Below are 25909 nucleotides of genomic sequence, written 5' to 3'. Positions count from 1 at the left end.
TGAATTCTCTAAACATAACATTAATGGTGAGTAAATAACCATTGGGCTGAAAAATGAAGCCAACACCGGAGCACCAAAAACTGCAGTTTCGTAAATGACCACTTGAGGCTGATTCCAAAAGTGAGTCAATCCCCGAGACCCCCAGTCGGCTCACTCTTGCTATGTCTTAGCAGCAGACTCATTGTTTTTATAGTAACTCTACCTATGACTCAATAACAGGGTATGAGTCCTGCGTTGTTATTTGAACAGAAAAGCTTCAAGCTACCCTGAGGTGTACTCATGATAACTGAAACCTAAAATGAATAATACTCTTTTTTTTGGTTTCAGTATCCTGCTGCCTTGATGAACCTGGGGGCGATCCTCCACCTCAATGGGAAGCTACAAGAAGCTGAAGCCAATTATCTCCGAGCACTTCAACTTAAACCGGATGACACCATCACACAATCGAACTTGCGCAAGCTGTGGAACATAATGGAGAAAAAGGGCCTGAGGACCATGAGCCCCTGAGTTCACTCTACCCGTAACCAGACCTGGGGGAAAGGATGGCCTTCATGCTCCTTATTCACTCTTCTCATTCAGGATAGATGGAAGAGACTCAGGGAGGATGTTTGCTCAGAGAGGCCATGACTGTGCAGCACAGCCCTCCTAATAACTCCTGAGCTCTGCATACATCTCAGGCCAGCAGCTTTCCTCAGAAGCATTGCTCAAAGTATGGCAGGCGCTACATGACTTTTTGTCTCTGTAAAACGTTCTTTAAAATTAGCGCGCTCATGAGAAACATGTGTTTGTTTGTTTTCTTACTTTTTTTAAACTAAGAGCACTTGAACTTGAAGTGAGATAGGTACCTCCTACAACATTTGTGATGAATTAGGGTTTTTTAAGTAAGTGTAGTTCAAAGAGGTGAAATGTGTCCCAGAGCAGTGTGAGATGAGATATAAAAGAAACCCTGAGCAATGCACTGAGGGTATTTTTCGTCAACATTTAATAGAGTTATTGGTTTAATCTGATGTTCCATCTTGATAATGAACAGGGGAAAAAGCAATATAACAATATGAAAAATTGGATACAATACAAAACCATCAAATTAAATGTAATTCACATACGCAGTGGGTAACTTCTCTCATGAGAAAACACACACGTCATCATAAAGATATAAAAATTAGCACCATCACTGCAAACTATTTGTAGAAGATGTCTTGATATTGTGAAAACTTGAAAAGGGAATTTCATTTGGTAGCCATTGCAATAGCCTCTAAAAGTGCCACATAGGCTGAGCTTTGCCAAATACTAGTACATTTTGGCAAGAAAACTCAAAAGCAAAGGAAATGGGACTCCTTTCACATTGTAATGCCTTTTGATAAAAGGTGTGAATCTTCTCTAGCAGTGTACTGTAGCATAAAGATTGCCATTTTTACAACTACTGCACTGGCAAGGAAGTCAAGTCATCATGGTAATTTGTTTGTCAACAACAGTAAGAAGCTTTGAATGGTAATAACAAAGAAGCAGGTACAGTAATTTTGGGTACGTGTTTCCTCACACGCCTGAAGCTTTTACAAACAAGTGTTCGGAGCTGCAACCCACGAAAGACTTATTCTAACCAAATAAAAAAGCTTGCACAACGTTTCATCACAGAACAATGCAGAGACATAGCACGTCTGAGGGAAATGTTTTAATGCCTATTTTGTTGTTGGAATAAAACTAATTTCATTGTGTTTGTATAAATGAATCCTAATATATACCTACATTGTCTATAGTATACAGAAAATCTTGCAGCAAAAAGTAGCCAGACTTAAAGTGAAAGCTGAGCAAGTTTGGTTCATTACATGAAGTATTTCCCATATTGTCAAAACTCAGTGTTAAGGTCTCATTTTGTATATATTCTGTGTAATTAACATCTATTTGTTCGTTTGTTGTGGTCAGCATACAGTAAATGAAAAGGCACCTTTCCGGAAGTAAGACTATGTACAGTATTTGTGATCATTAGTTTGTTATTGGCCACTGATATCCTAAACTATCAGATATTTTAGTTTATACATTGTAAGTTATTGCTATGTGTTACCTTAGCAACAGAACCAGCTGGCACTGTGTTTTTACATGTAAAATGAAGGAAATTAGTGGATGTGATGTACACGTTTGTGGTCATTACTGAGGAAAATCTCAGTTTGGCAGTTGAATGGCTAGTTATTAACACTTACTATGGAGGAAAAAAAGTGTGGAAAATATGTCACTTGTTGCAGTCATGAGGGTGTCAACACTGTTTTTTTTTTACCGTGATGGCCACTAGTGATATTTTCAATAGGATACTAACAATTCACATTCATTGCTGCCCTACACCTCACACACCCTATAGTCGATGAGCTCGCTAAGTTTTCCTGTGTATATAGAGTGTTCATGAACAAACACTGATAATTGTTATTGCTTGAGTGAAAATGTAAAAACAAAAAAAAGGAAAAAAAGTTTCACTCTGTGTCTCTGCTCAGGGATCTCATTCGGTGGGTTATTGCAGAAACTTGTTCACAGAGCGTTGACTAAATTAAAGATTTATTTTTGAAAGTTGTCGTATTTGTATAAATTATCGAGATTTGTAGCCCTTTTCTCCGTTTTGTAATTTAAAAATGAGCAATGTGCCAGAATAGACCTTTTTCTTCCCAATGTTGCTTTTTTTCCACAATAAATTGATGGCGTTCTGCTTGTGTTTTGGTTCCTTCACAGACTTTTTTTGTTGTAGATGTAGGTCATGGTACATTTCAGATGAATTTAATGGATTTTCACCATTCAAAGACACACATCCGCTTCACACTCTGTAACAAAGTCTACAGTTCTGTAGCAAAGATTTCCTTTATATTCATGTGGGATAGCAGGCTTAATGGGGTGGTCTTGCATGCTGTGGAACAGGTTTTACAGGGCATTTAAAGTTCCCCCCTGGAAATTTGCTAAAATGTGTCATAAAATCAACTCAAATGGATCTCCTCTGCTTTCATCTTTGAACAACAAAGAAGACATGTAAATAATCCCATATGGAAAGGGTAGCACAGTGTCTACATATGGCTGGTGTGTTTCGATTAGAAACACCCCCACAATGCAGACCCTGCTGACTTGCAAATGGCCCTTCCCAGTCTGCCTTGTGATGTTTCTCACATGTCTCAGGGAAGGTCTGCTCCCATCATCGGTAGCTCACCATGGTGCCCAGCTTTCCTTATTGGGCTGGAATGCTCATGGTGGCTGCCTGCGCTGTCTAGTGCAGTTTGAATCTTCTTCTCATAACACAGATGCGCCTCACTTATCTTGACAAATAATGAAAAAGTGAAGCTTGCTGGTTTATTGGGTTGTGGAGTCACGCTACGAAGATTCCTTTTCTTACTTTAGGAGGCATTTGGGTTTCTTCCCATATGACGTTGAATAGACTGCTGGCTTTGACATGATATGACATTGCAGCAGTAGCAGAGGGTACTGCTTTAGTTTTTGTTAAAGAATGTTCAGCAATGCAAGCAGCATGGCTCTAGGGAGGGTACGGTCGGTTGGTCCATTATCTTGGTCCAAACTAAAATATCTCATCAATATTGGGGGATTTCAATGGAACTTTGTACAGATATCCCTGGTCCACAGAGGATGAATCATAATAACTTTCGAGATTCCCTTACTTTTCCTCCAGTGCCACCAGCAAGTTTAAGTCTTCACATAGCCTGTGAAATATCTATTCGATGGATTGGCACAAAAGTTTGTAGAGTTGTTTTGAGAGAATTATCTCAAAACTGTTGGATGGACTGCAATTCTTATATTTATGTTCCCTTCAGAAATCACATTGGTGATCTAGCACCATTGTCAGGTAAAAATTTCAATTGGACCAATACTTTGGCTAATCATTAAATATCTGCAAAACGAATTGGCATCCTTCAGCTGTACTTTGTTGTTAATGCTAGTTAGCTAATGTTAGTATGCTAACACAGTAAGTTGGTGAACATAGTAAACATCATAACTGCTTAACATCAGCATATTTGAATTGCCATTGTCAGGATTTGAGGATCCTGCATGAAAATGCATTGAATAGACTCACATTATGAGTCTGTTGTCTGAGAGGGGTATTATTCTGAAAGTTCCAAGGAGTTTCACAGACCTGGCCTTAGCCCTGGCGTAAAGAATTTTTAAAATACAGTAATTGGACCAGAATTTAGTCCATGCAACCACACCACACACTTAAAATTATCTCTGCACAAGTCTAGCTATAATATGTAACTGAGATTCCTGAAAATGAACTAAGCAGATACATGAGCTTCAGAGTTCATTTGAATCTCACTGTCACTGGCAAAAAGTGATGTTTCCGGCCTCTCATGTCCTTATTTGCCTTTAAACCTCTCAACACTTGAGTGTTTATGCAAGCATATAATTTTGTCAGTTGTTATTAGTGTTGCACGGCTTAAACGAGAGTGGTAATGAGAAATCAAGTCAAGGATCCTTTCTCATTGGCACCATCATTATGTGCAGCAAAGCCTGTAAATTAAATCATCGGAAGAATTGCAAATAGATGTGAAGTGACATCAAACCCAAAGTGATAGTACTGATTTAGAAGCAATGTAGAAGTTTATAATATACAGTATAAATACATTACATACAAACATACATACAAACATACATATCTTTGATAATAGACATGTCAGAAAAGTGTTGAGTTTGTAAACTAAAATGACATGTATTGTTTAACCCTGGAGACAATCACATCAGCTTGATTTCCCAAATTTTATAGCAGAAAATTCACATTTACACATTGTGGTATTTGATAAAACCTGAATCCCAGCACCTCTTGCATCCAGAAGAGTTCAAGCAGGGAGAAAGGAATTTGTTTTATGCTCTGATCTGACAAATCTGCCTGCAGTTATCAAGCAAGTATTTTATGGTATGTGCAGATGAACTATCACCACTTTGATCTGAAGTGCCTGAGCCGGGCACTCACAACACCCGGTTGTGCGTGATGCTGTGAAGTCATCCCCTCTGGACCCAATATCCACTGTTATTACTTGATAGAAGAAGCATTAAGATGAGACTGCTTCATATTACTGAAGGGTTTTGATGTTCGGAAAGGAAATTGTCTTTCTTTGGCGTTATGTTTCTATGCAATATCTGCCACCCAGTGTAACAGGAGCTGCATCTTTTAAATTCAAAGTGCTCTTTACAAAAAGGCAAAGTTCATAAGAAGGGGGATTTTTGAGCCTTCTCTTGTGTTAGATTCCTCAATATAGCGTAGATTAATACACTGCATATACTGTATAAAAAGAAACACGTAGCCAATATTGGATCTTATAGTCTCTTGTGCAACTATCCAAATAAAATGTAATTTGAGTTGATTTCTATTTGCGTAGTGATACCTTTCATGACGGAATATATTAATAATATTGAACGGTAGAATGGTTCCCAACTGATAGATTGCCGTAACAGTTGGATGAGCTATCCAATGAGCAGAGGATGACTCTTTTCTATCGCGCCACCCTGAGTTTGGCATTTGCGTTTTTCAGAGAAATATGCTTCAGACCTTCATGTTGTCCTCTGGATAAATAGCAATGTAGGGAAGAAAATTTGTCCAGCGTTACCAAAAACCTGCAAAAGTAATGACATTGCAGTCAGCCTCTGCTGTACTTTGTGTTTAATGCATGCTAATTAGAAAATAACATGTAAACATTTACCTGCTTAGCATTAGCATAGCTTTGCAACTTTGAAAATGTTAGCGTGCTGAAGTTAGCATATAGCTAAAAGCACCATTGTGAGTCATGTCAGGATGGTAACCCTAGACATGCGAAAAATGCACAAGTCTTGCTTCATGACCACCTTTACTAACCTTAATCATTTGATTTTAATGTATAACCATAAACATCTAACTTTCGCAAATCAAAACAGCTCGAATGGCTTTAGGCTCTTAGTTTTGTTATTTAGGAATTTTCCACACTTCACATAGCCAGAGAGTGACTAACCCAATCAAGATAGCATGACTAATGATGGGACAATGCAAAGTTCAAGTTAAACGCACTGCAGTAATATGTGGCACAACATGAAATTAATATTCTCCTCACGTATTTTGGGAAATTCAATTTTATACACACATATGCATACTGTATATACTAATAGAATTAAAGAGATGTAATAAAAGCTGAACACAGACTAAACCCCTTCTCATGAAGCCCAGCCACATTAAGATTAATCCAGTAAAGTGACAACACAATTATCATAATGACACAGTCAAATCCTATGCTTTCAGGACTACTTGTACATGTAGATATGCAGTGTAATAACACCCGACTGGAGTTAATTTTTGATAAAAACATCTTCGATGTATACATACGAGCGAGAGAGAGCGAGAGAGAGCGAGAGAGAGCGAGAGAGAGAGAGAGCGCGCGCTCTCTGGCCCACCACAGGAAATGAACACATTGGGTGGTTCCCTGTCATCCATGCCATAAATCTTTTCTTCAACACTACAGCACTATATTTGCTTTATAGCCTTCACATCAGCCTACTGACAAGAGTACATAGTGTAATATGTGTTTGGTTTTGAAAAGTTTGAAGCTAAGTTGCTGATGCATGTGATTCCGAGAACTCAAATTTGGAGTTTCAGTGCCAACGCTCACCCAAATGTCTGTACAGACATGTAGGAATCCTCCAAACCCTATTATAGGCTCTGACTGATACTTGGCAAAGGACTACTCTGTTCCATTTCCCTCATATACCATCTTCCACAGTCGTGTGTGTGTGTTCTGCTTTTGTATGGGCGGTCATATGTGCTTTTACAGGTGTACAATGTTAACATGAATAAAAGGAGTTAGAGACACAACCCAGATCCCCATCTCCCCAAAATGGCCACCCCTAAGGATTTACAAAGCGCTATTAACAGCTAAACCCTCAAGACCTTCTGAATACATCGTTTTGTGTGTGTTTTTTTGGCAGTTGGTACATTCACATCACAGGAAAAGGCTCCAAGTGTGTGTTTTTTTAGGTTCACACTGACGGCATTTATTTTGTCTTCATTTTGCCCTCACTGATGTGGAGAAGCAATACCACAGTGTTCTGTAAGCTGAAACACGGTAATTTGTCTGTAGAATTACGTGTATGCAAGGGTGTGCATGTGTGCGTGTGTGTGTGTGTGTGTGTGTGTGTGTGTGTGTGTGTGTGTGAGTGAGAGAGGACACAGGTGCGGCATGTGCGAATCGCAGCGTCAGGATTGATTAGTTCCAGAGACAGACAAGATGTGAAGATCCAACAGCATACTGTCAAAACAACAGGCTCCTTTCCAGACAGCTGGATTTCTATTCAGACCATCACATGGACTGCTTGCATGCTTAGGGGTGAAGGACTCTGAGACACTATTTAAAGGAGAATTGTGTGCGAGCCAGTGTGGGCTCAGAGCTCTTCTGGGCAGTACTTGCTGCTGCCAGAGGATCAATGTCGTGCAATAGAATGATAGAGAAGAATTATTAATTTGACCTACAGAGGGGTGAATCCAGGTGATATAACACATACTGACAGCCATAACGGAGGTCCTCAAATAGGAGAAAAAATGCGGGTGAACAGATTGTTGAATTTGGTTTCATAGAAAAGACTTTAACATATGTGGTCAATTTTTATGCTGTTTTGACGGGGAATTTATTGAATTTCATCACTTGTCAAATACAGCATATTGTTCTTGTTTTGAAAGCACCTTACTACAGCTGGTCTACCTACGTTGATTTTGATGCAGAAGGCAGGGGTCCTGTGCAGCTTGTGCTACTAAAGGAGGCAACACTGACAGACGAACCTCAGCACGTAGAGAGACAGATAGATTTGTGAGAGGAGCCTGTTGGGATGTGAGTGTTGTAAAGATTCAAAATTTGACTGAGTCAACTCGATCTGCCAGACTTGCCATCTGCAGCTTTAACTGTCAACTAGCCCACCACAGTCTCAACCAACACATGTCCTTGTAGTGATCTAGGGGCTATCAAAGGTCCTCACATCCAATCTGAATGCTGATGTGATCATCTCTCTCAAGCCTCCTCCTGCTTTAGCTCTCCTCTGTTTGTATGCACCTTAATACCCACTGGTGGATTATTGGTATTATTGGTTATTCATTGTGTGTTCCGTTTTCACACTGTTCTGCCATGTTGCTGCAGCAGGGAGACTTCCAAAAAGGAGGAGTCATCTACAGCCAAGTCAGATTGTATCATCATCTCCATTTTCCATGTGATGCAAGTGTTTTTGATTGAAGAAAATTGACCCACACCAACGTTACAAAAATCTTTTCAGTCAGCGGTCTTGTCAGGCTGCTCTCTCAACACGAAATGAGATAAATACAAAACCTAAAATGGTAATACAGTTCAAACAAAATGGGTAAGGGAAATGTGTCTGCACAATGTGATTACTGTACATGGAAACACTGCAGTGGAAAGTAATGGTATGGAGATAGGAGTATCAGCATCACACCAGTGTCGTCAATTCGAATCTGTTTTTCAGGCTTTGTGCTTATTTAATGAAGTTGTTGCCTGTTTTATTTTGGGTAACAACTCATTTTTCATCAGAATCTACATTATGGCACCAGTTCCAAGTACTGTAGATTCATAACACCACTGCAGAGCCTCTACATCTGGGCAGGTTTCCCATCTGTCCAGTGCTGTGACCATGTTGATGGAGTACAGTCACTCCGCACCCTCTTAAAACACAGACTACACTGTCCTACTCATCCTTCATCTCTGTTACACAATCTGTACAAAAACTCCAGCCAGGATGAATCTGAAAGCCAAACACTACAAAAAAAGCACATCTGAATGCAAATGACCATCAGATTCAATTAGGAGAGGCTAGTATGAAGGGAAAATCACTGAAATCAATAAAAGTAGAATTTGCAGAAATGGTTTAATGACTTATATGCACAGAGCAGTTACATTAAAAAGGTGCAGCAAGATCCTACTGGTTGGAGAAATAGAAAAGAAAAAAATATGTTTGGGTAAAAACCTCTGAAACTACAGAGAGCTAAACGTATACTACTGGAGTTTGACTTCATTAGATCCTGTTAGAAAGTCCAGGCAGAGTGTGTGTCAGAATAATTAATCATGATTTGCACACGGCTGACTTGTCTTAAAATCCCTTACATAAGTAAGTCTGTCTACCCTTACAGGAGTAGAAAATTGTTGGTCTTGATATCTAACAGCAAATTAAATAGGAAAATGTCAACCCACAAAGTGTTTGTATTTACCATAATCTCCAGGAGCGTCAGTGGTTTCACAGCTTGAGTTTGACATTTTTACACCAAGTTTTTCTGGGTACATATATTTCCTCAGGCAAAAGGAGAAAGATCTTTACAGTATCCTCGCCAGAAAGGTTAGGAGTAGGTTGTTTGATAGGATGCAGCTTTTAGTACATTTTAAATTTAATGTACACCATATATATTGTTTTTTTCAGTTTATCAACTCATATTACAGAGTACTGAAAACTGAGTTCGGTAGCTATGCCAGTCAGTTTATCGCAATAGCGATAGATAGAAAAAAATAACAAAACTGTATCGGGCCGCTACAGGCTTCCTTATTGAAATAAAGCAATACAATGATTATCTAAACCACTGGTGCCAAGCAGCTGACGCAAAACTAAAGGCAAAGGCTACTTGGGAGACCTTCAATTAACCAAAAGGCTGGAGTCACAAAAAACTCTCCAGCACCCCTAGTTATATACTGGGAAACAGGCAATTGAATACAATTACACACAAAGTACTGCGTTAATGTTTGTAGATACAATGACAACAAAGAGACCCTCACACTACCTCTGATGGTGAGATAACAAGTCAGCACAGAGCACTGGAGACTCAGGGTATATGAGGACTCCCCACACCTGGGCTTAATCAAAGGCAATCAGTGCCACACACACCTGATTGCAGTGAGCTGATTCACTCACCACTCTCACTGAGCCAAAACATTGAGAGCCCTCTATTCTTCTTTGCTTTTTCCAACCATCTGTTGCAGAATCACTTTAACACTCTATATTTAATTTCATTTCATTTCATCTCCATGTATTTCAAGCAGACACAGCCATGCTCTTGATCAAGTTAATGTATTAATCTCACTCCATAGGTGCATGTGTATCAGAAACCTGGATGGCAGTGTGTCTGGCTGTTTGAAAATACTACACTTCACATAGATATTAACAGTGAGAGCTCTTGTCAGATTAATTCTTTGCACCCAGGCCACATGAGCACACTGAAGCCGTTCGCATATAGTATTACTTTGTGTGTGAGCTGTCTAGAGCCTTAATATGTGGTATGACCAAGAACCAACACACCTTACGCTAACCTTCACCACAAATATCTGTATTTTAAGAGTGTATTTTCAGCCGTCACTCTTCATTAAGCTCTTTATCTCACTAAATAGATCTCTTGCTATTTTTTCAAAGAGTACCATCAGTCAGCTCTTTCTTGGCTGGACCCCCCCTGCAGCAAAGTTGTCCAGCTTGTTATTTATCCTTAGTGATGCAGGAATGGCTGATTAAGTTCCTCAGAGAGCCATTAGAGCAGGCAACCTGTCCCACTCAGCCACTGCCACCATCCATCATGCAAATCTAGAACCCGAACAACGTGCTCAAGTCTACCTCAGTCTGCTTTATTATACCCTCATGTCAAAAACCAGTAAAAACTCTACTGCTAACAACTCTGGACACTTCCTTTTTTTAAAAAAAACCCTCTGTCATAACAGAAATGGGACACCAGTGGGTGAGCGTGGAAGGAGCAACAGGTCCTGTATCAGTAGGGTTTGGTTAGCCAGGTTTGACACCCACTGCCCTGCTCCATATCTCTTCTCCCTGCAGTAGCTGACCCAGGTAGCGGGGTCTTGGACCGACAGCAGGCTGCTGTGTGTTATTCTACCCTCCACTCTGGAGAAGAAGGTAATTTGCAAATAAGCTACAGGACGCTGAGCACCAGGGTTCCAGCCTAGAGGCCCCCTGACAGGTTCAATATGAATTCCAATGGAAAATCTCTCAAAGCTGCGGTTTGGACATCTACCAGTGGGCCTGACTGAGCTCCAAAAGAATCCTGGGGGCTATTTCTTCTGATAAAGACAGTATGTTTCCCCTTTGTGATACTTTTTTAAATGGGAAATTAGAGGATACACTGAGAACACTAATCCGTCCTTTGACATCAAAAGGTTATCAAGGCATGTGAGGAAATGCTGCGCAGCCATGCTATTTATTTCTTTTAGAGCTGAAATCAATCTCTCGTGCATTAGTTTTTACCATCAACATTTTTTCTCTTGGACTCAGCTCATATGACAGACTCTTGATAATGCCTTTGGATCTGGCTCCTAGGAGGTATGAGCATGCACAACCCATTTAAAATGAAAAAATTCTAGCTGATGAAGCAAAATAGCTGCCTTAGTTTTAGTTTGTTGCAGTGATGAAGTGTTTGTTTGGCTGGAATACATTCAGTGCTGTTAAAATAATTAACAGGCACGGCCACATTTCGATTCATTGTTTGCCAAGACGTGTCTGTGTTTTTCATCTGTTTAAGTGACCTAAATGCAGCCTCACACGTGTGGAGTCTCTCCACTCACGCGCAAATGTGTCTTCTGTCAGATTTTTTCCTCTTGGGCCAATGTTGCAAATCAGCTCCTTTTCAAGCAATGCCGATAGCCCCATTACATGCCTGATTGTAATTGATGCCGTTGATTGTGTCAAGCTCTGCAATACACAGCCACACAACTTGCTTGAGGCCACAGACTTGCGTCATGTGAGGAGAAATCCCCAAAACAACACGCACAACTGCTTCTGTTGTATATCAAACCAGACACTGGAGAAACGAACAAAGTCTCCATTGAGTCCAACAGCAAGTGTCTATGGTGTTCATTTACAGCAGACTGATGAAGTAAAGCCTTGTAAACACCCTCCCAGGTTTGTGACAAATGTATGTTTGACCGGTGGTCATCATTCAGAACGATTAGTAGACTAACTGCGCATATATATACAGTATAAAATTGTTAATTGTTAACTGCAATGTTTAAAAAAAAAACATTGACAGTGAGTGAATGTCACGACTTCCTGTATCTGGCCCTTCAAATTAATAGCCCTCCAGACTTCAGTCACATACTGTAGATTTTTACTTCATTTTGACAAGAAACGGCTCCAAATGTTGTTGTTTTTTCCTGCAACCAATACAATTTTGGTCTGCTAATGACTTTTTGGTTGACCAGTGCTTGATCGACTATTTGGGGGCAACCCTAGTATGCAGCGTTGTGGACGTGTTCAAAGCAGTTTTATCACAACTGTCTAAACTCTGAAGACAGAACACATTACTTGGATGACAAGATGGATTTTTCCTGTGATATGCGATCTTGTGATTCTCGTGTGATCTGGTGATTTTGCGAGACCATGCAAGGTAACACAGATGGCACTGTTATGTCCGTAGCCTACCTGAACTATGGATATTGTTATATTGTTTATTCAAGCTATGCAGTGCCATAAATGGATAAAAAACACGGCTATGTATTGTGACAACTTACAGTGGCGACACATAGCTCTAATGTTGTCGAATAAAAACATTTAAACTCTCCATCCTCCATGACATGGTGCTCAGTGTCTCAGGACCTCCAAAAAGCGAAAACGTTACTGCAGGTACCATGAGAAGTGCGGGGGAGAAATAACCCCTCATTGCTGCCTTGCCACATTTACGTAAACAAAGCATGTCGCGGAGTCTGCAGTAGAAATTTGGCTTTTCAGCCAAAGGGGAGGCATACGTCACATTGTTTCATACAGTAATTCATTGTGTTTCTTTTTCCTAATAAACGAGAGTTGACTTCATTTTCAGAGTTTTGACTTTTACATGTTTTACTGTTGGGTAATGCTGAATTTCCTCCAGTCCCCTGTCCCAAAATTCACCCATTCTCATCTGGTAACCCTAGGACACCTGAATTGTAATCCCACAGTAAAATGTAAAATAATTTCCAAACACATAATGAATGGGTTCTTCTTCATTCATTCATTCATCTTCAACCGCTTGTCCCTGTCGGGGTCACGGGGGGCTGGAGCCGATCCCAGCTGACATCGGGCTTGAGGCGGGGTACACCCTGGACAGGACGCCAGTCAACGCAGGGCACATAGAGACGAACAGAGACAGACAACCATTCACACCTACGGGGAATTTAGAGTCATCAACGAACACGTGCATGTCTTTGGACTGTGGGAGGAAACCGGAGAACGAGGAGACACGAGGAACGAGGAGACACGAGGAGGACATGCAAACTCCACACAGAAGGGCCCCAGGAAACCCTCTCGCTGTGAGGCAACAGTGCTCATGGGGGGGGGGGGGGGGGGGGGTCACCAACCGAGAGGAACATTCATCATATCATTTGTCAAATGAGTGGATATGGCATGTTAATCCACTCTAGTGGGAAGACCAAAAAAGGAGCTCTGGAGGCAATCAGAAGTTTATAAATTTAGCAAAACGATATTCACTTAATGCTGAATATAAATTGAAACTGAGGCAGTTGGTGGTTAACTGCTTGCTGTTGCAGCCATTAGGCTTTGAGGGCTTTTAATGATGAGAGTCTACGTATTGATGAATGTGTGCAGCACTGTGACACTGTCTTTATTTTAACAATTGCCTTGGAAATTTAAGTATTTGCTTTTGAGTTTTGTTTTAGTTTTTGTGAATCCTCTGTTGTTGAACTGTCTGCTAGTCTGATTACAGTTAACTGCTGTTTCTGTGTCCAACACTAGTGCTGAGGCTTAGTGATGTGCAGCAATTAGCCACAAAATAACACTCATCAAAAGGAGTCCCTTCCTTTCCACTCTCTCGCTATCTGACATGAACAGATGGCGTTAACTGAGTGAGAAGTAAATACACTATGACATTGACAAGCATTGACAATGTGACATACTGTGGGCATAAAACATTCAAGAGGGGTTGTCAGTTATACTTTTATGAAAACGTTTCCGTTTTTTTGGCTGACAAATGCAAAATGTTTAATACACAGTCACTGAAATTCAGTGTAGATCATTTTGTTTGCCAATGATATCCATGAGAACTCTCTAGTATATCTGCTTTGTTTTTTACCCGATGAGTTATTGTTTTATCTTGTATTTTCTCATTTGAGCTGCAACATGTATTACAAGAGATAATATAATCTGCCACTTTTGACAAAGCAACATGTTTTTTTATTTCTTATCAGTCAAAATTAGGAGCTTGGATATGGGAATGTTTCAGTCACAGCTTATTTAACTCAGCTTGTCACAGACAGCACAAGTTTTTTCAGTGAATAACACTAATTCAGAAGGAAAAGTATGATGTCCCCATAGTCCAAAGACATGCCAATATTAGTTTCATTGTCGACTCTAAATTGCCATTGGTGTGAATGGGAGTGTGAATGATTGTCTTTATAGCCCCTTTCACACATGCACTGCAACCCTGACATTACCTAGACATTAGTTGGACCGAACAATAAATGGATTGTAACCTGCAGCTCTTTTGCAAATTAGTCTGTGTGATGTACGATTAAGCCTATGTGTGAATGGAGTAGGTCATTGTTTGTGAATTCACGACAAGCGAGTGGGCATGTGGATGATGTCTCTATCCTGCAAAACTGAAAACCAACACCTGAGCGTGAAGAACAAGAGTGATTTACACAAAGAAGATGACAAAATCTCAAACATGTAAGACGACCAGATTCAGGAACTTCTGCTCATAAGGGCTAAAGCTGAAATCGTCGGACAAATTCAGGGAACGGCAAGAGACTCTGTTGTTTTTTGACCAAATCAAGACAGCAAGATCGCAATGTAATCATTGTGTCAGCCCTGTGACAGATAACAACCTGTCCAGAGAGTACTCCACCTCTAACCCAGTGTCAAACGGGATCGACTCCGGCGCCTCCTGTGACCCCAAATAGTATAAGCCTATGGGTAACAAGCCACCAGAGTTTAATTTAGAAAGTAATAAATTGAAAAGAAACGTCCATCCATCTTCAACCGCTTGTCCCTACTGGGGTCGAAGGGGGGCTGGAGCCAATCCCAGCCGACATCGGGCGTGAGGCTGGGTACACCCTGGACAGGACGCCAGTCTATCACAGGGCACATAGAGACAAACAGAGACAAACAACCATTCACACTCACATTCACACCTACAGGAAATTTAGAGTCATCAATCAACCTAACATGTGCATGTTTTTGGACTGTGGGAGGAAGCCGGATAACCCGGAGAAAACCCACGCAGACACGGGAGAACGTGCAAACTCCACACAGAAGGGCCCCAGCCGGGATTCGAACCAGAAACCCTCTTGCTGTGAGGCGACAGTGCTAACCACCACACGTATCATTTTGAATACAGATCCTGTTAATTCTCCACTGATTGGCTGTTTGTCCAAGCAGATGTTAGTGTGTAAGATAGAAATGTTCAGGAAATTTAGAGTCATCAATCAACCTAACATGTGCATGTTTTTGGACTGTGGGAGGAAGCCGGATAACCCGGAGAAAACCCACGCAGACACGGGAGAACGTGCAAACTCCACACAGAAGGGCCCCAGCCGGGATTCGAACCAGAAACCCTCTTGCTGTGAGGCGACAGTGCTAACCACCACACGTATCATTTTGAATACAGATCCTGTTAATTCTCCACTGATTGGCTGTTTGTCCAAGCAGATGTTAGTGTGTAAGATAGAAATGTTCAGGAAATTAATTATAGGGATTTAGATTAATTCAATCTCCCCAAGCGCATGTAATGCCAAATCATTACTGGTCACACACATGGAAGTAGATTTCCTCTCAATTTGCAAAACAAACAGAGAAATTGCCTGGTTCTTGTTAGGTCACACAAGAGGTCAGATATGACTTGTGTTAAACCACCTTTATTGCCTTCTGTTTGGGGTTGTGATGATTACATTTGAATATGAAATCCATTAGTCACTCTATTTTCTGTCTGAACAGTTTGTGCAATATGTTCTGTTTCCTGTTTTGAACCACTCAACAGGATCTTAAAAACAGAATGAATGCTGTTTTAATGAGTCCCAGCCAAAAGGGCCCTGTTAGTGAGAAACATGCAGTAACTGTTACAGGATACATTCAGCTTGTCCACAGCAGCTGCAGCCTTAAGAAGGAAGAATAATGTTGAAACAGCAATAATGTAACAAAGATGCTTCTTTTTTGTCACTCCATCATCATACAGTGCCTACATCCATCCAACTTCAACTACTTGTCCCCATCGGGGTCGCGGGGGTGCAGGAGCCGATCCCAGCTGACATCGGGCGTGAGACGGGGTACATCCTGGACAGGACGCCAGTCTATCGCAGGGCACATAGAGACAAACAGAGACAGACAACAATTCACGCTCACATTCAAACCTACAGGCAATGCAAGTTGTGGTTTACCCTTTTCAAGATTGAACATTGTTCTAACTGCAGCATCATCAACAACACAAAACAGTTTAAAGGTGAAATCCACCGCTGCCACTGTTAATTATTGCGGATGGATCCTTAATTGTGTTTTTTTTTCCTCTACAGGAAACTGAGATGGCTTGCTGAATTTGCAAGTAGTGCATTTTAGAGTGATCCTTTCTTAATGTATTTGAACATATTTGTAATGTGCCAAAACATGCGGCACCTGGACAAAGAGTTTCATTGTGGGAGTGCTGATTTGTAATGACCCCAGGTATGGTTTGACTCACAGAGCAGCTCTTTGTGTGATGGACACCTGGAGGAAATAGTGAAGGAGTATGAAGGTGGTGCAGAGGCTCCTTGGTTCAAAGAGTCCACTCCTCCTTCTTTTCTGTGTGATTTACTGTGTGATTAATGTCCCTGCTTGGACTGAATGAGCTACTGGGCAGTATGTGAAACAGTTGGTCACTCATAAATTGTGATTATATCAATAAAAAATCAAGGTATGGCATCACAGGCATCCAAGAATCCTTTTTTGACGTGAGGTTCCACTCCGGTTGCCAGACCTCTGACCGGGCAACAATGTCCAGTGAACTGCAAGAAGCTAAAAGTGTCCCGCTGCAATTACATGTTCACCACAATTTCCTGGAATTCCCAAGAGATCATAAATCACTGTTGGATCAGTCAGCTAAAACACTTGTGTTAATACAACATCAACAGCAAATGACCCTTCAAATGAACATCTGGGGACCATATTGGGTAGACTTCCCCATTAACTCTCAGTGCAGGATACCACATGTGCAAGGTGCTGGTGATTCACAACTAACTAAACAAAAAGGAACAGGTGACATAAAAAAAGATAATAAATAAAAAGCAACACAAGATATATATATATATTTTTATATTCTGTCTCAATGGGAGCAGAGTGCTGTTATAAAGCTGAAAGAAGGTAGAGACAGACTCTTTTGGTTTCCCTGCCTTTCTTCTTGTTAGTTGAATTAATTAATGCAGTGACCTCTTGTTCACACCCCAGTTTTGTAACCTCGGAGCTCCACCACCACTCACATTGAATATATGTGAGTGAAGAATATGTTCAGAGTCAATATTTGGTGTCTAGGCTCTGAACTTTCCACTCAGTGATTGAGGAGTGACAATAATAACTTCTCCCTCAGGGAACGTAGACTTAGAGCCTATAGGTGGATGCTGGGTAGGAGGTGAGGCTTTTGAAGTGTAGTGGGCGCTGCAGCAGGCATCGCACCAAAGCAGTGAGCAGGGCAATAAGAGCCTACAGTAAAAACAGTACGGTATTGCCACAATGCAACAAGTGTTTTGAATTTGTGTTGCAATGCAAGGACTCAATATGGATTCCTGAAAAGCTGTCCCTGAATGCTTTGTACAACTAATAACAGTTTTTTGTTGTATAAAGCCTTTGTCATAATCCTCATCATGGCAGCCCTCCCTTCTCCCTTTTTGTGTGTCTGTCATTCCCTAGTATTATTCCTCCTGTGTCTCTCCCTGTCTGTTCTGTGTGTGTGCATGTAAGTGTGCCCTCATTCCACAGGCAGCACCAGGTGAAGCCACTTTCAGTAAACAACCCTTCCATAAAGCCTCTGGATTCCCTCCTACTCGTCACCATACCATTTCATCAGTCTACGTTACAGTTTGTATCCTGGCCCCGCTGTGGTTTTCCCCTGGCGTCCTTGTTGTCAGCTTGTGTAACTAATGCATCTGTGCTCTTTCAACCTCGCCTCAGATTGCCGTGCATGCATGTGCCTGTGTACCTCTCTGCCCATTGCCTGCTCTCCTGTGTTTCCCCTCTGTGTGAGTACGCTCGAGACGCTGGGCCGCCATTGCCATGTGACAGACATCACACCAAGATACTCTCACCGGTGATGTCCCGAGCCACGTTGGATCTCGGGAGTACGCACCATCCCCTTGCACTTGCTTTGCACATTTATCATTAAAAGATTTATTTACTGTTAACCTGTGTCTGGGTCATGCATTTGGCTCCAGTCTCTGTACTATTCCACAACAGCCTTTTAATAGCTCCACATGCGGTGTGGTGTGCTTCACACAGATGCTCAAGTGTGCTTTGTGGTAAATGGTAATGTTAAATGGACATATATAGTGCTTTTCTAGTCTTCTGACCGCTCAAGGCGCTTTTTACTTACTTTCCATTCATACATCCATGGCATGGCCTATCGTCAAATCTAATCATTCAAACCACATTCGCAGACAGCCGTTTGGGGTTCAGTGTCTTTCCAAAGGACATGCGGACCGGAGGAGCCGGGGATCGACATCCATCTCCCGAATGGAGCACGACCCACTCTACCCCTGAGGCATGCCTGCGCAAGACAAAACTGCAGTATTTAGCACTGCAGGCTGGGTTCTTTTTTTAACTGTCCATACAAAATGAATCAGTGTAATGATAAATTGGTGGAGTAGTCTTTTAACCATAGTTACTGTGGTGTAACCACAACCTTTCCCTAGCCTGAGTTATACAAATAATTTTTAAAATGTTGGTATGGGACACTAAAAAATATTGTCAGTGACTGTGTTCCACATTTTTGCAGAATTGTCTTGAAAAGTTAAATATCCTTGTTTGGCAAAATGGTTGGAACATGTCTAATGGACTCCAGTTGACTGCCTGAACTTGCTTACATGCCTTGTTTCATAAATACCAGTGCTGCATGTAAATGGTATGTGGCCATACTGTTTGCTTTTATGGAAACAAAACATTGCAATCAGTAAAACATGATCCAAACCCTTTTCTGTTCACGATCCAACTCAAATGGGTCAAATTTTGAAGAAAAGATTATAGTGTAAATCTGTAAGGTAAACAAACATTCTTCAGTGCCTGCTGCCACTTTGACTAGCACATGTGAACTCATGGTTTCTTCAGGGGGGGGGGGGCGTTTGCTAGCAGATGAAGAAAAGAATTGAGAGAAAGTGAATTGTGCCAAAATATGTTTACTTTCTTTAAATATTGTTTTTTAGGTTTGCTCTAGGCCATCCATCTACCCTCGTTGTCCTGCCACCATGTCAACCCCTGCTGAGTCTTTACATGTGCTTGACATTATCACAGAACAAATTAACCAGTCACAGATTATCCAACAAGTGAGCAAAGGGAACCTTGAAAAACTTCCAAGGAAGAGATCTAACGAGCTTTTGTTTTGGCAAACTAAAGAAGCATGAGTTTGTTTTAAATCTTCAGCACTGAGCCAAAGTGGATCGCTGCTGGTGTGCAGACCTTATCCAAGATGATTATAGATTATCACCATGTAATCATCTCTTCTAATCATCTCTCTACTTCAGGCATCATACTTAAACACAATTACATTAACTTTCCGGTCAAATGTTGAATTCTTGAGAGCTTGTTTATAGACAAGAAATGTGAGCTAGGGTTCTGTTTATGTATTACAGAGGCATCTTAGCACATTGCCAGATATAAGAGCGGTCTGACCTCAGAGCAGGGAGGTAAATATTGCTACGAGGTGGTTGTGGTTTTGGGACTGTTGTTTCTGAGAAGGACGAAAGTAAAAAAATAGAAACAACCGCAATTCAGATGTTTGAGCTACAGGTATTTAAGTGAAGTGATCCTTTGCAGCATATATGGATGACAAGGTGGGAGGTGGTAATAACAAACCTGTTCTCATCCCCAACTTCTACCCAGACCTGACTATAATCAAGTTTGAATTACTCTCTCACCCAGTTACTGTCTACAGCAAGCATCATGCATCATACAGCATCATACACCCAGCCTTTGCATGAAAGACTAATGAATCAAATATATTAGTTCTCAGTCAGTGAACACACTTTTCTGTATTAACTGATATCATCAAGAATCTGATGATCCACCATCTGTGTTTTATCATGAGCATCCCTTCCCTGGATAGCTCCTTTCACTGCTCATAATTTTTTCGATAAACAATCCCAAAGGTTGAAATTGGAGGGGGGCAGGAACGCATGAAGCAGTTCTGGTTTTGTAATCAGCTCAAACAGATGTCCACAGCGAAGAAAGAAAAGCATTTAGGAAACAAATGCAGCTTATCACTTAAAAGGCTCCCTGTGGGCAGGATGCTCCATTTGTTATGAACATGAAAAAGTAAAAACGATTTTCATTGCTGAGAAGCACCCATCCATCATGCCATGGTAAGACAGTGGAGAAACAGTTAAGTCACTGTGATATTTTCTAGGGCTCAGCCTTCAATGGGCGGCGAGTATATTACTGAGAGGATACAAGTATTTAAATACAGTTTGTATCGCTGTATCTCTGCAGCAAACTGTTCAGTAGCAGTAGCCATTGAATTTATAGCACTGAAACTGAAATTATGTATCTGAATTTTTTGCCTCTGAATTTAACCCTTTTCAATTTTATTGGTCAATCCTCACAAATTCAGAGTCAAAAATTCATATACAATGTATAACATTCAACTAATATATTTTCAACTTGCTCAAATTCAAAGGGACAAATTCAGCTGCAAAATTCAATGAATAAAATTCAGTGTTAACATCCGGGAACCCAAGGAAAAGCAATTGATTCTAGTTTTTTAATAATTCTTGTGATTAGAGGCTCTGTGGAATCATGGGTGTCAACTTTAAGCGATAGTGCTTGAGTGAAGGAGTATCGTGTCGTAAAAACTTCCTATTCCTGAGGAGTTTTTGTTTCAAAATTAAGTTTAAAGTCTGAATAAATTCAGAGGAAAAAAATTCTAATAAATAATTGCAATGCATACATATTCAGTGCCAGAAATTCAATGGCTTTTGCACGGACAGTTTGATCTGGGTTCTGTGAGCCTGGTAATTTGCACTGGACGCAAAACCTCAGTTGTGTTACTGACTATGACGCTTCTCTGCAGTGATTCTCTTAAACCTGCATGAGATAAACAATTGTGATTGGCTTCTCCATGGATCTGACTGGAAATCTGCCTGAATGTAATGCTGCTGTTACACTGCAATTCCACAGCTTGGGATCAATAAAGTATTTTATTATTCTATTCTATTATTTTCTATTCTAGTTTATAGACTGCTTTGGAAACAAACTATTGAAACAATTCATACTATTTATACATTAGTAATGTGCAGAGCTTACAAATGTAACCAAACTATACAGTAGTTAGGCTCTTTACCTGGAAAAAAAATTAAAAACAAATGCAAATATAAATCTTGTGTCTGTCTGAGTGTGACTTATTGAACACAATCATAGCATTTGAAGACAGCGTTCTTCTCAGCCACACCTGGGTGGTTACAAACTGGCAAAAATCCTCATTCTCTTGGTCACTCATTCATCACAGACTTCACCATCCAATACAAGCACAGCCAAACATTTCAGTGTGTTTGGTTTTCCATGAATTTAAAACCACATTCCTATGTGGGTATTGTTCATTATGCATGGATTTGTGAATTTGAAGTCTCTCCTCTCTCTCTTGTTTGATATGTTGCAGAAGGCTATTTAACGTCCACATCATCGAGAAAGATCAGAGAATTATTTCCATTACAGACCAAAAACAGAAAGCTACCTTATATTAAAAATGCATACTGTGTGAAATCCTCCATGTTCACCTAAAAGCACACTGCGGTGCATCTGGCCCATTGTGACACTTGTTGCATTATTTATCATTCATGAATAATGAACTGAACATCACCAACAATCTTGAACATCCCTGAGGAAAATGTGAACTGTTCATTTTAGGGCACCAAGAGGTTTATTCATTTGTCTTTGTGTAGCTGCTTTTAAAACCACAAACTTTAGGAAAATAAAGACTTAAATCTTCTAATTGAAATCTAAAAACAGTTTTTTCTGACATTGCTGCTGCAAAATTATTCAACCATGCAGGCTGACGAAAAGTACCCAGTAATTGCTTTTGAAAGAGACCATTTACGCCTCCATGAAATGGAGTTACATTAATACTGTTGGCTTGTTTTCATCTGGGAGTCACCAGACATTTTAGGTTGTGGGCTGTTCAGCAGCTTGGCCATGATAATTACAACGTGCTACTATGTTTCCCTCATTACATTTTTGTCAGTTTGTTTAGCCAAGAGAGGAAACGGGAGACTGAAAACGGCCCAAAAATCCAAACAGGGCTTTTGGAAATGCTTTTATCATTTTTCTTCCCGCTGTACCATGATGATGCTTTCTGAAAATGAACAACTTCTTAAAAGGATAGTTTGACATTTGCTTTCTTGCAGAGAGTTAAATGAGAAGATTGGCACTACTGTTATGTCTGGGTGGTAAATATTAAGCCAACTTAGCAAAGTTCCAATGCAATGAAAAACAAATTTAGCCTAAAACTGATAATGTCTTCACCAGTGCAAAAAGAGGACACTGACAGCACATAGATAGACCATAGACTGTATATAAAGATGGACAATGCGGCTCCACTTCCTCTCACTGTACAAAAGCCAAAATATCCTAGATATGGGCGCCGCCATGTTGTAATTTTGCAACCAGAGTCTGCACCGTGCGGATTAGGCGGCAGAGTCACGTCATCCAACTGACATCCATACAACTTTCTGAGAAATCGCAAGTCGATTATGGCTTTCAATCATGGCATTGTGAAATGTAGGACGGGTATAAGACGATGACTGACAGAACTTACTGAACGTCACCAGCATTCGCCGTCCAGGGCAGCTTATCACTCAGATCAAACCATCAAGCTAATGCTGAGCAATATGAATTAAAGTGATGTTCCTTTATTGCCTATTTCTCAGTGAATTTTTATTTATTTACTGTTTATCTGTATTTTGAGAAGGTTTGTGCTTCAAAACAAACCAAGCACCCCAACGACTCTGGTGTCGCTCTCAACATCATTTGCTGATTGGTTGTAGGTCACCTTTCGTTGCTCTTGGTTGGTTTTAAGTCTATCCAGTTGTGTGCAGAAGCATTTATGTCTGCACTGTTGATAACGCCCCATGGAAACCAAAAGTGAACTGAGAGGTTCCAGACTAATATGCATCCTCATATAAACCCACAACATGCCACTGTACACATTTTTTTGTACGGATGAAACAAATTATATATAACATGGTAATTAGTGAGCTGTAAATGTGCTTTTGAAGGTAGGCCGGTTTTGTTGGCAGGCTGGCTGTTCCCCCCTGTTTTCAGTCTTTCTACCACAGAGTGCGGTATATATCTTCTTATGTCTCAACTCTAAGGCAAGACTGACAAGATTTGAACGAGGAGGAAAGAACTAGCCTGGCTCTCTCACGATAAAAAAAACCCCACCTAATAACACCTCTAAAGTTAACTAATTAACACATTCTAGCATATTTGTTTAAACCTTACACAGTGCCAGGGTAGATTTTGTCACTTGTGTACAGTCTTTAACCAGCATTAGCTTCACATTCACTGTACATGCGTAGGAGTGGCATTGATTCTCCCATCTAACTCTTAGTAACAAAGTGAATATGTATTATTCACTGAATTTCAAGTCTTTCCTTTAATTGCACTTAGTGTTAATCAGAACAATTTCACAAGCATCAAATGGTAGTGAAGTAAAAAGGTTTTAATAGGGTGCATTTTACACATTCTCCATTGTGTCTTGAAAGAAGTTGACACTGCCTGTTGTGAGTCATGTTCTGCCCACTCACTAGGTTCCTCTCTGTGTTCAAATAAAGAGGCTTTCATACTTGTCTTTCCTTTGCTAATTCAAGATCAGTCTTACACTCCTAATTACTCACTCATTCATCCTCTTCACATAGTCTTTCTTCCACTCTGTTTCACAGCACCAGCAGGCAGGAATGCTGGGAGAGCGTCCTCATTATGAAGGAGACACCAGTTAGAGAATAGTTCTTCAACACAAGTCTGGTAGCTGCTTTACTTGGAGAGATACTATCGACCTTGGAGTGTCCCTGTGGGGGAAACACTAAAGCTGAGTTATGCGGTTGAGTGTGGGAAGAAAAGTGTAATAACTTTCACCTGAATGCCTCCACTCTACCAAACACCATGGGTTTGTCATTCACAGGCGTCAGACCCCCCTGTATATAGAGAAGGGGGCCTGTTGGGATCTAGCACTAATGAGGCAGCAGGCATTTCTCTGGCTCGTAACAACCCACTGTGTGTGAAGTTCTCTTGACTAGAAGCTGCACCCAGTACCAGCTACTATTTCTCAGAGTGAAAGGGATTCACAATTAATGATGTAATTATGCTAATGAAGCTGCCAAGCTGCTCGTTTGCCTCCCCTCCTACTAAGTATCAATCCTGTTGAAGAATGCGACAGTGAAAGCATCACTGCTCAGATTCAGAGCGTATATTTGCCCGAGAATCTCAGGCTTCCTGAGAAATGGTAGACAGTGCATAGTTGATGACAACAAATGGTTTAGAAATAACAGAACTCTTGTTTATTGTCACTCTTTTCATGTTGATGCGGAGAGTAAGATTGTCAGGCGAGTCTAGAGTATTTTCCCGAGATCCACTTTGGCCGCAAAGTGATTTATTTAGTATTGACAGCATGACATCATTTATGTTGCTGCAGCCACAGAGTATAGTATGAGCTATGCTGGCATGGAGGTGCATGTTCCTTCTCTCAAGCAAAGTCTACTGTTTCCATCCACCTTTAAATTGTATTTGCTTAGTCTGATTGTCCGATTGAGTCAATTTTCCTGTCATTCATGGACACTCAAATGTTCTGTAGACCTGTATAATTCTCAGCAGACAATATGGCCGCACTTTGACATCTGCTGGCCATAAAGACAGTTGAAAAACCTCCTGAAAAGACCAGATTATTTTCTCCATAGTGACAAATGACCATTTAATGAAAAGAGGGCTGTAATTGTGCTTGAAGTTGCCATAACTGTGGTCACATTGGAAAACTAAAGCAGTAACCCACATTTTCACAGGCACTTCTACTATCGTGTAATACAGATTAGTGTATTGTGCATATGTGCACTTTTTATTTGGAATATTTGCACTGGTTAACCTTGTTGTCAGTCAGGCCTTTCCTTTGGGAGTACATAGAACTTTCGTATTCCTACGCATAAGCGCAACAGTGCTGAATATGGATAACATCCAAAGATCTAAAGCAGTGAAACTATTCTAAACATAGCGTGCACTTACAATGATGTGGATTATTTTAGTTTGACCTTTTTTGTTAAGCTGGCTAAAAAATATTTTTCTTGCGGCCATCTACACCAGTACATTGCCTATAGTTTTTGTATCATGACTCCTGCCTGCCTCTCCAAAGTAGGGGAATACTGTCCATCATATACCACCCACTATGAATAACACCCTCATACAACCCTACTTCAAACTAACAGGAATGTCCTTTTAACATGTTATCTTTTACTCCTGTTTTGAAAAGTATTGAAATATTTATCAAATTGAATTTGTCACCGTCCACTGAGTATGTGGGCCAAAGACACTGCCAGTTTCTCAGGCGAGTCTATTGGCCGTCACTGTTATGGCAGGCCTTTCATGCTTGCCAGATAAGAAAACATATCTTTGTACAATCTTTATGATTTTGCCCATGCAAAATTTGCCCAGTAAAATAATGTTTTTTTAAGCCATTTTGAACCATTCTGTTGCCCTCATTTATCTTTTCTCCCAGTTGTATAGCTTT

At 40.6% G+C, this 25909-nt stretch overlaps 1 protein-coding gene across 1 annotated transcript in view; it reads left to right on the top strand.

The window, feature by feature from the left end:
• tmtc2b (transmembrane O-mannosyltransferase targeting cadherins 2b) overlaps positions 1-2650 on the top strand; it is a 92091-nt gene extending 89441 nt beyond the window's left edge. Inside the window, exon 12 of the mRNA XM_083915960.1 lies at positions 328-2650. Within this exon, the coding sequence (XP_083772086.1) occupies positions 328-507 (180 nt within the window). The 3' untranslated portion in view covers positions 508-2650. The remainder of the gene's footprint in view (positions 1-327) is intronic.
• The last annotated feature ends 23259 nt before the right edge of the window (positions 2651-25909 follow it).

This window comes from Echiichthys vipera, assembly GCF_963691815.1.
Source record: "Echiichthys vipera genome assembly, chromosome: 7".
NCBI lineage: Eukaryota > Metazoa > Chordata > Actinopteri > Perciformes > Trachinidae > Echiichthys > Echiichthys vipera.
The sequence above is the reverse complement of the archived record's forward strand: the minus strand, read 5'-3'. Positions and strand labels throughout refer to the sequence as shown.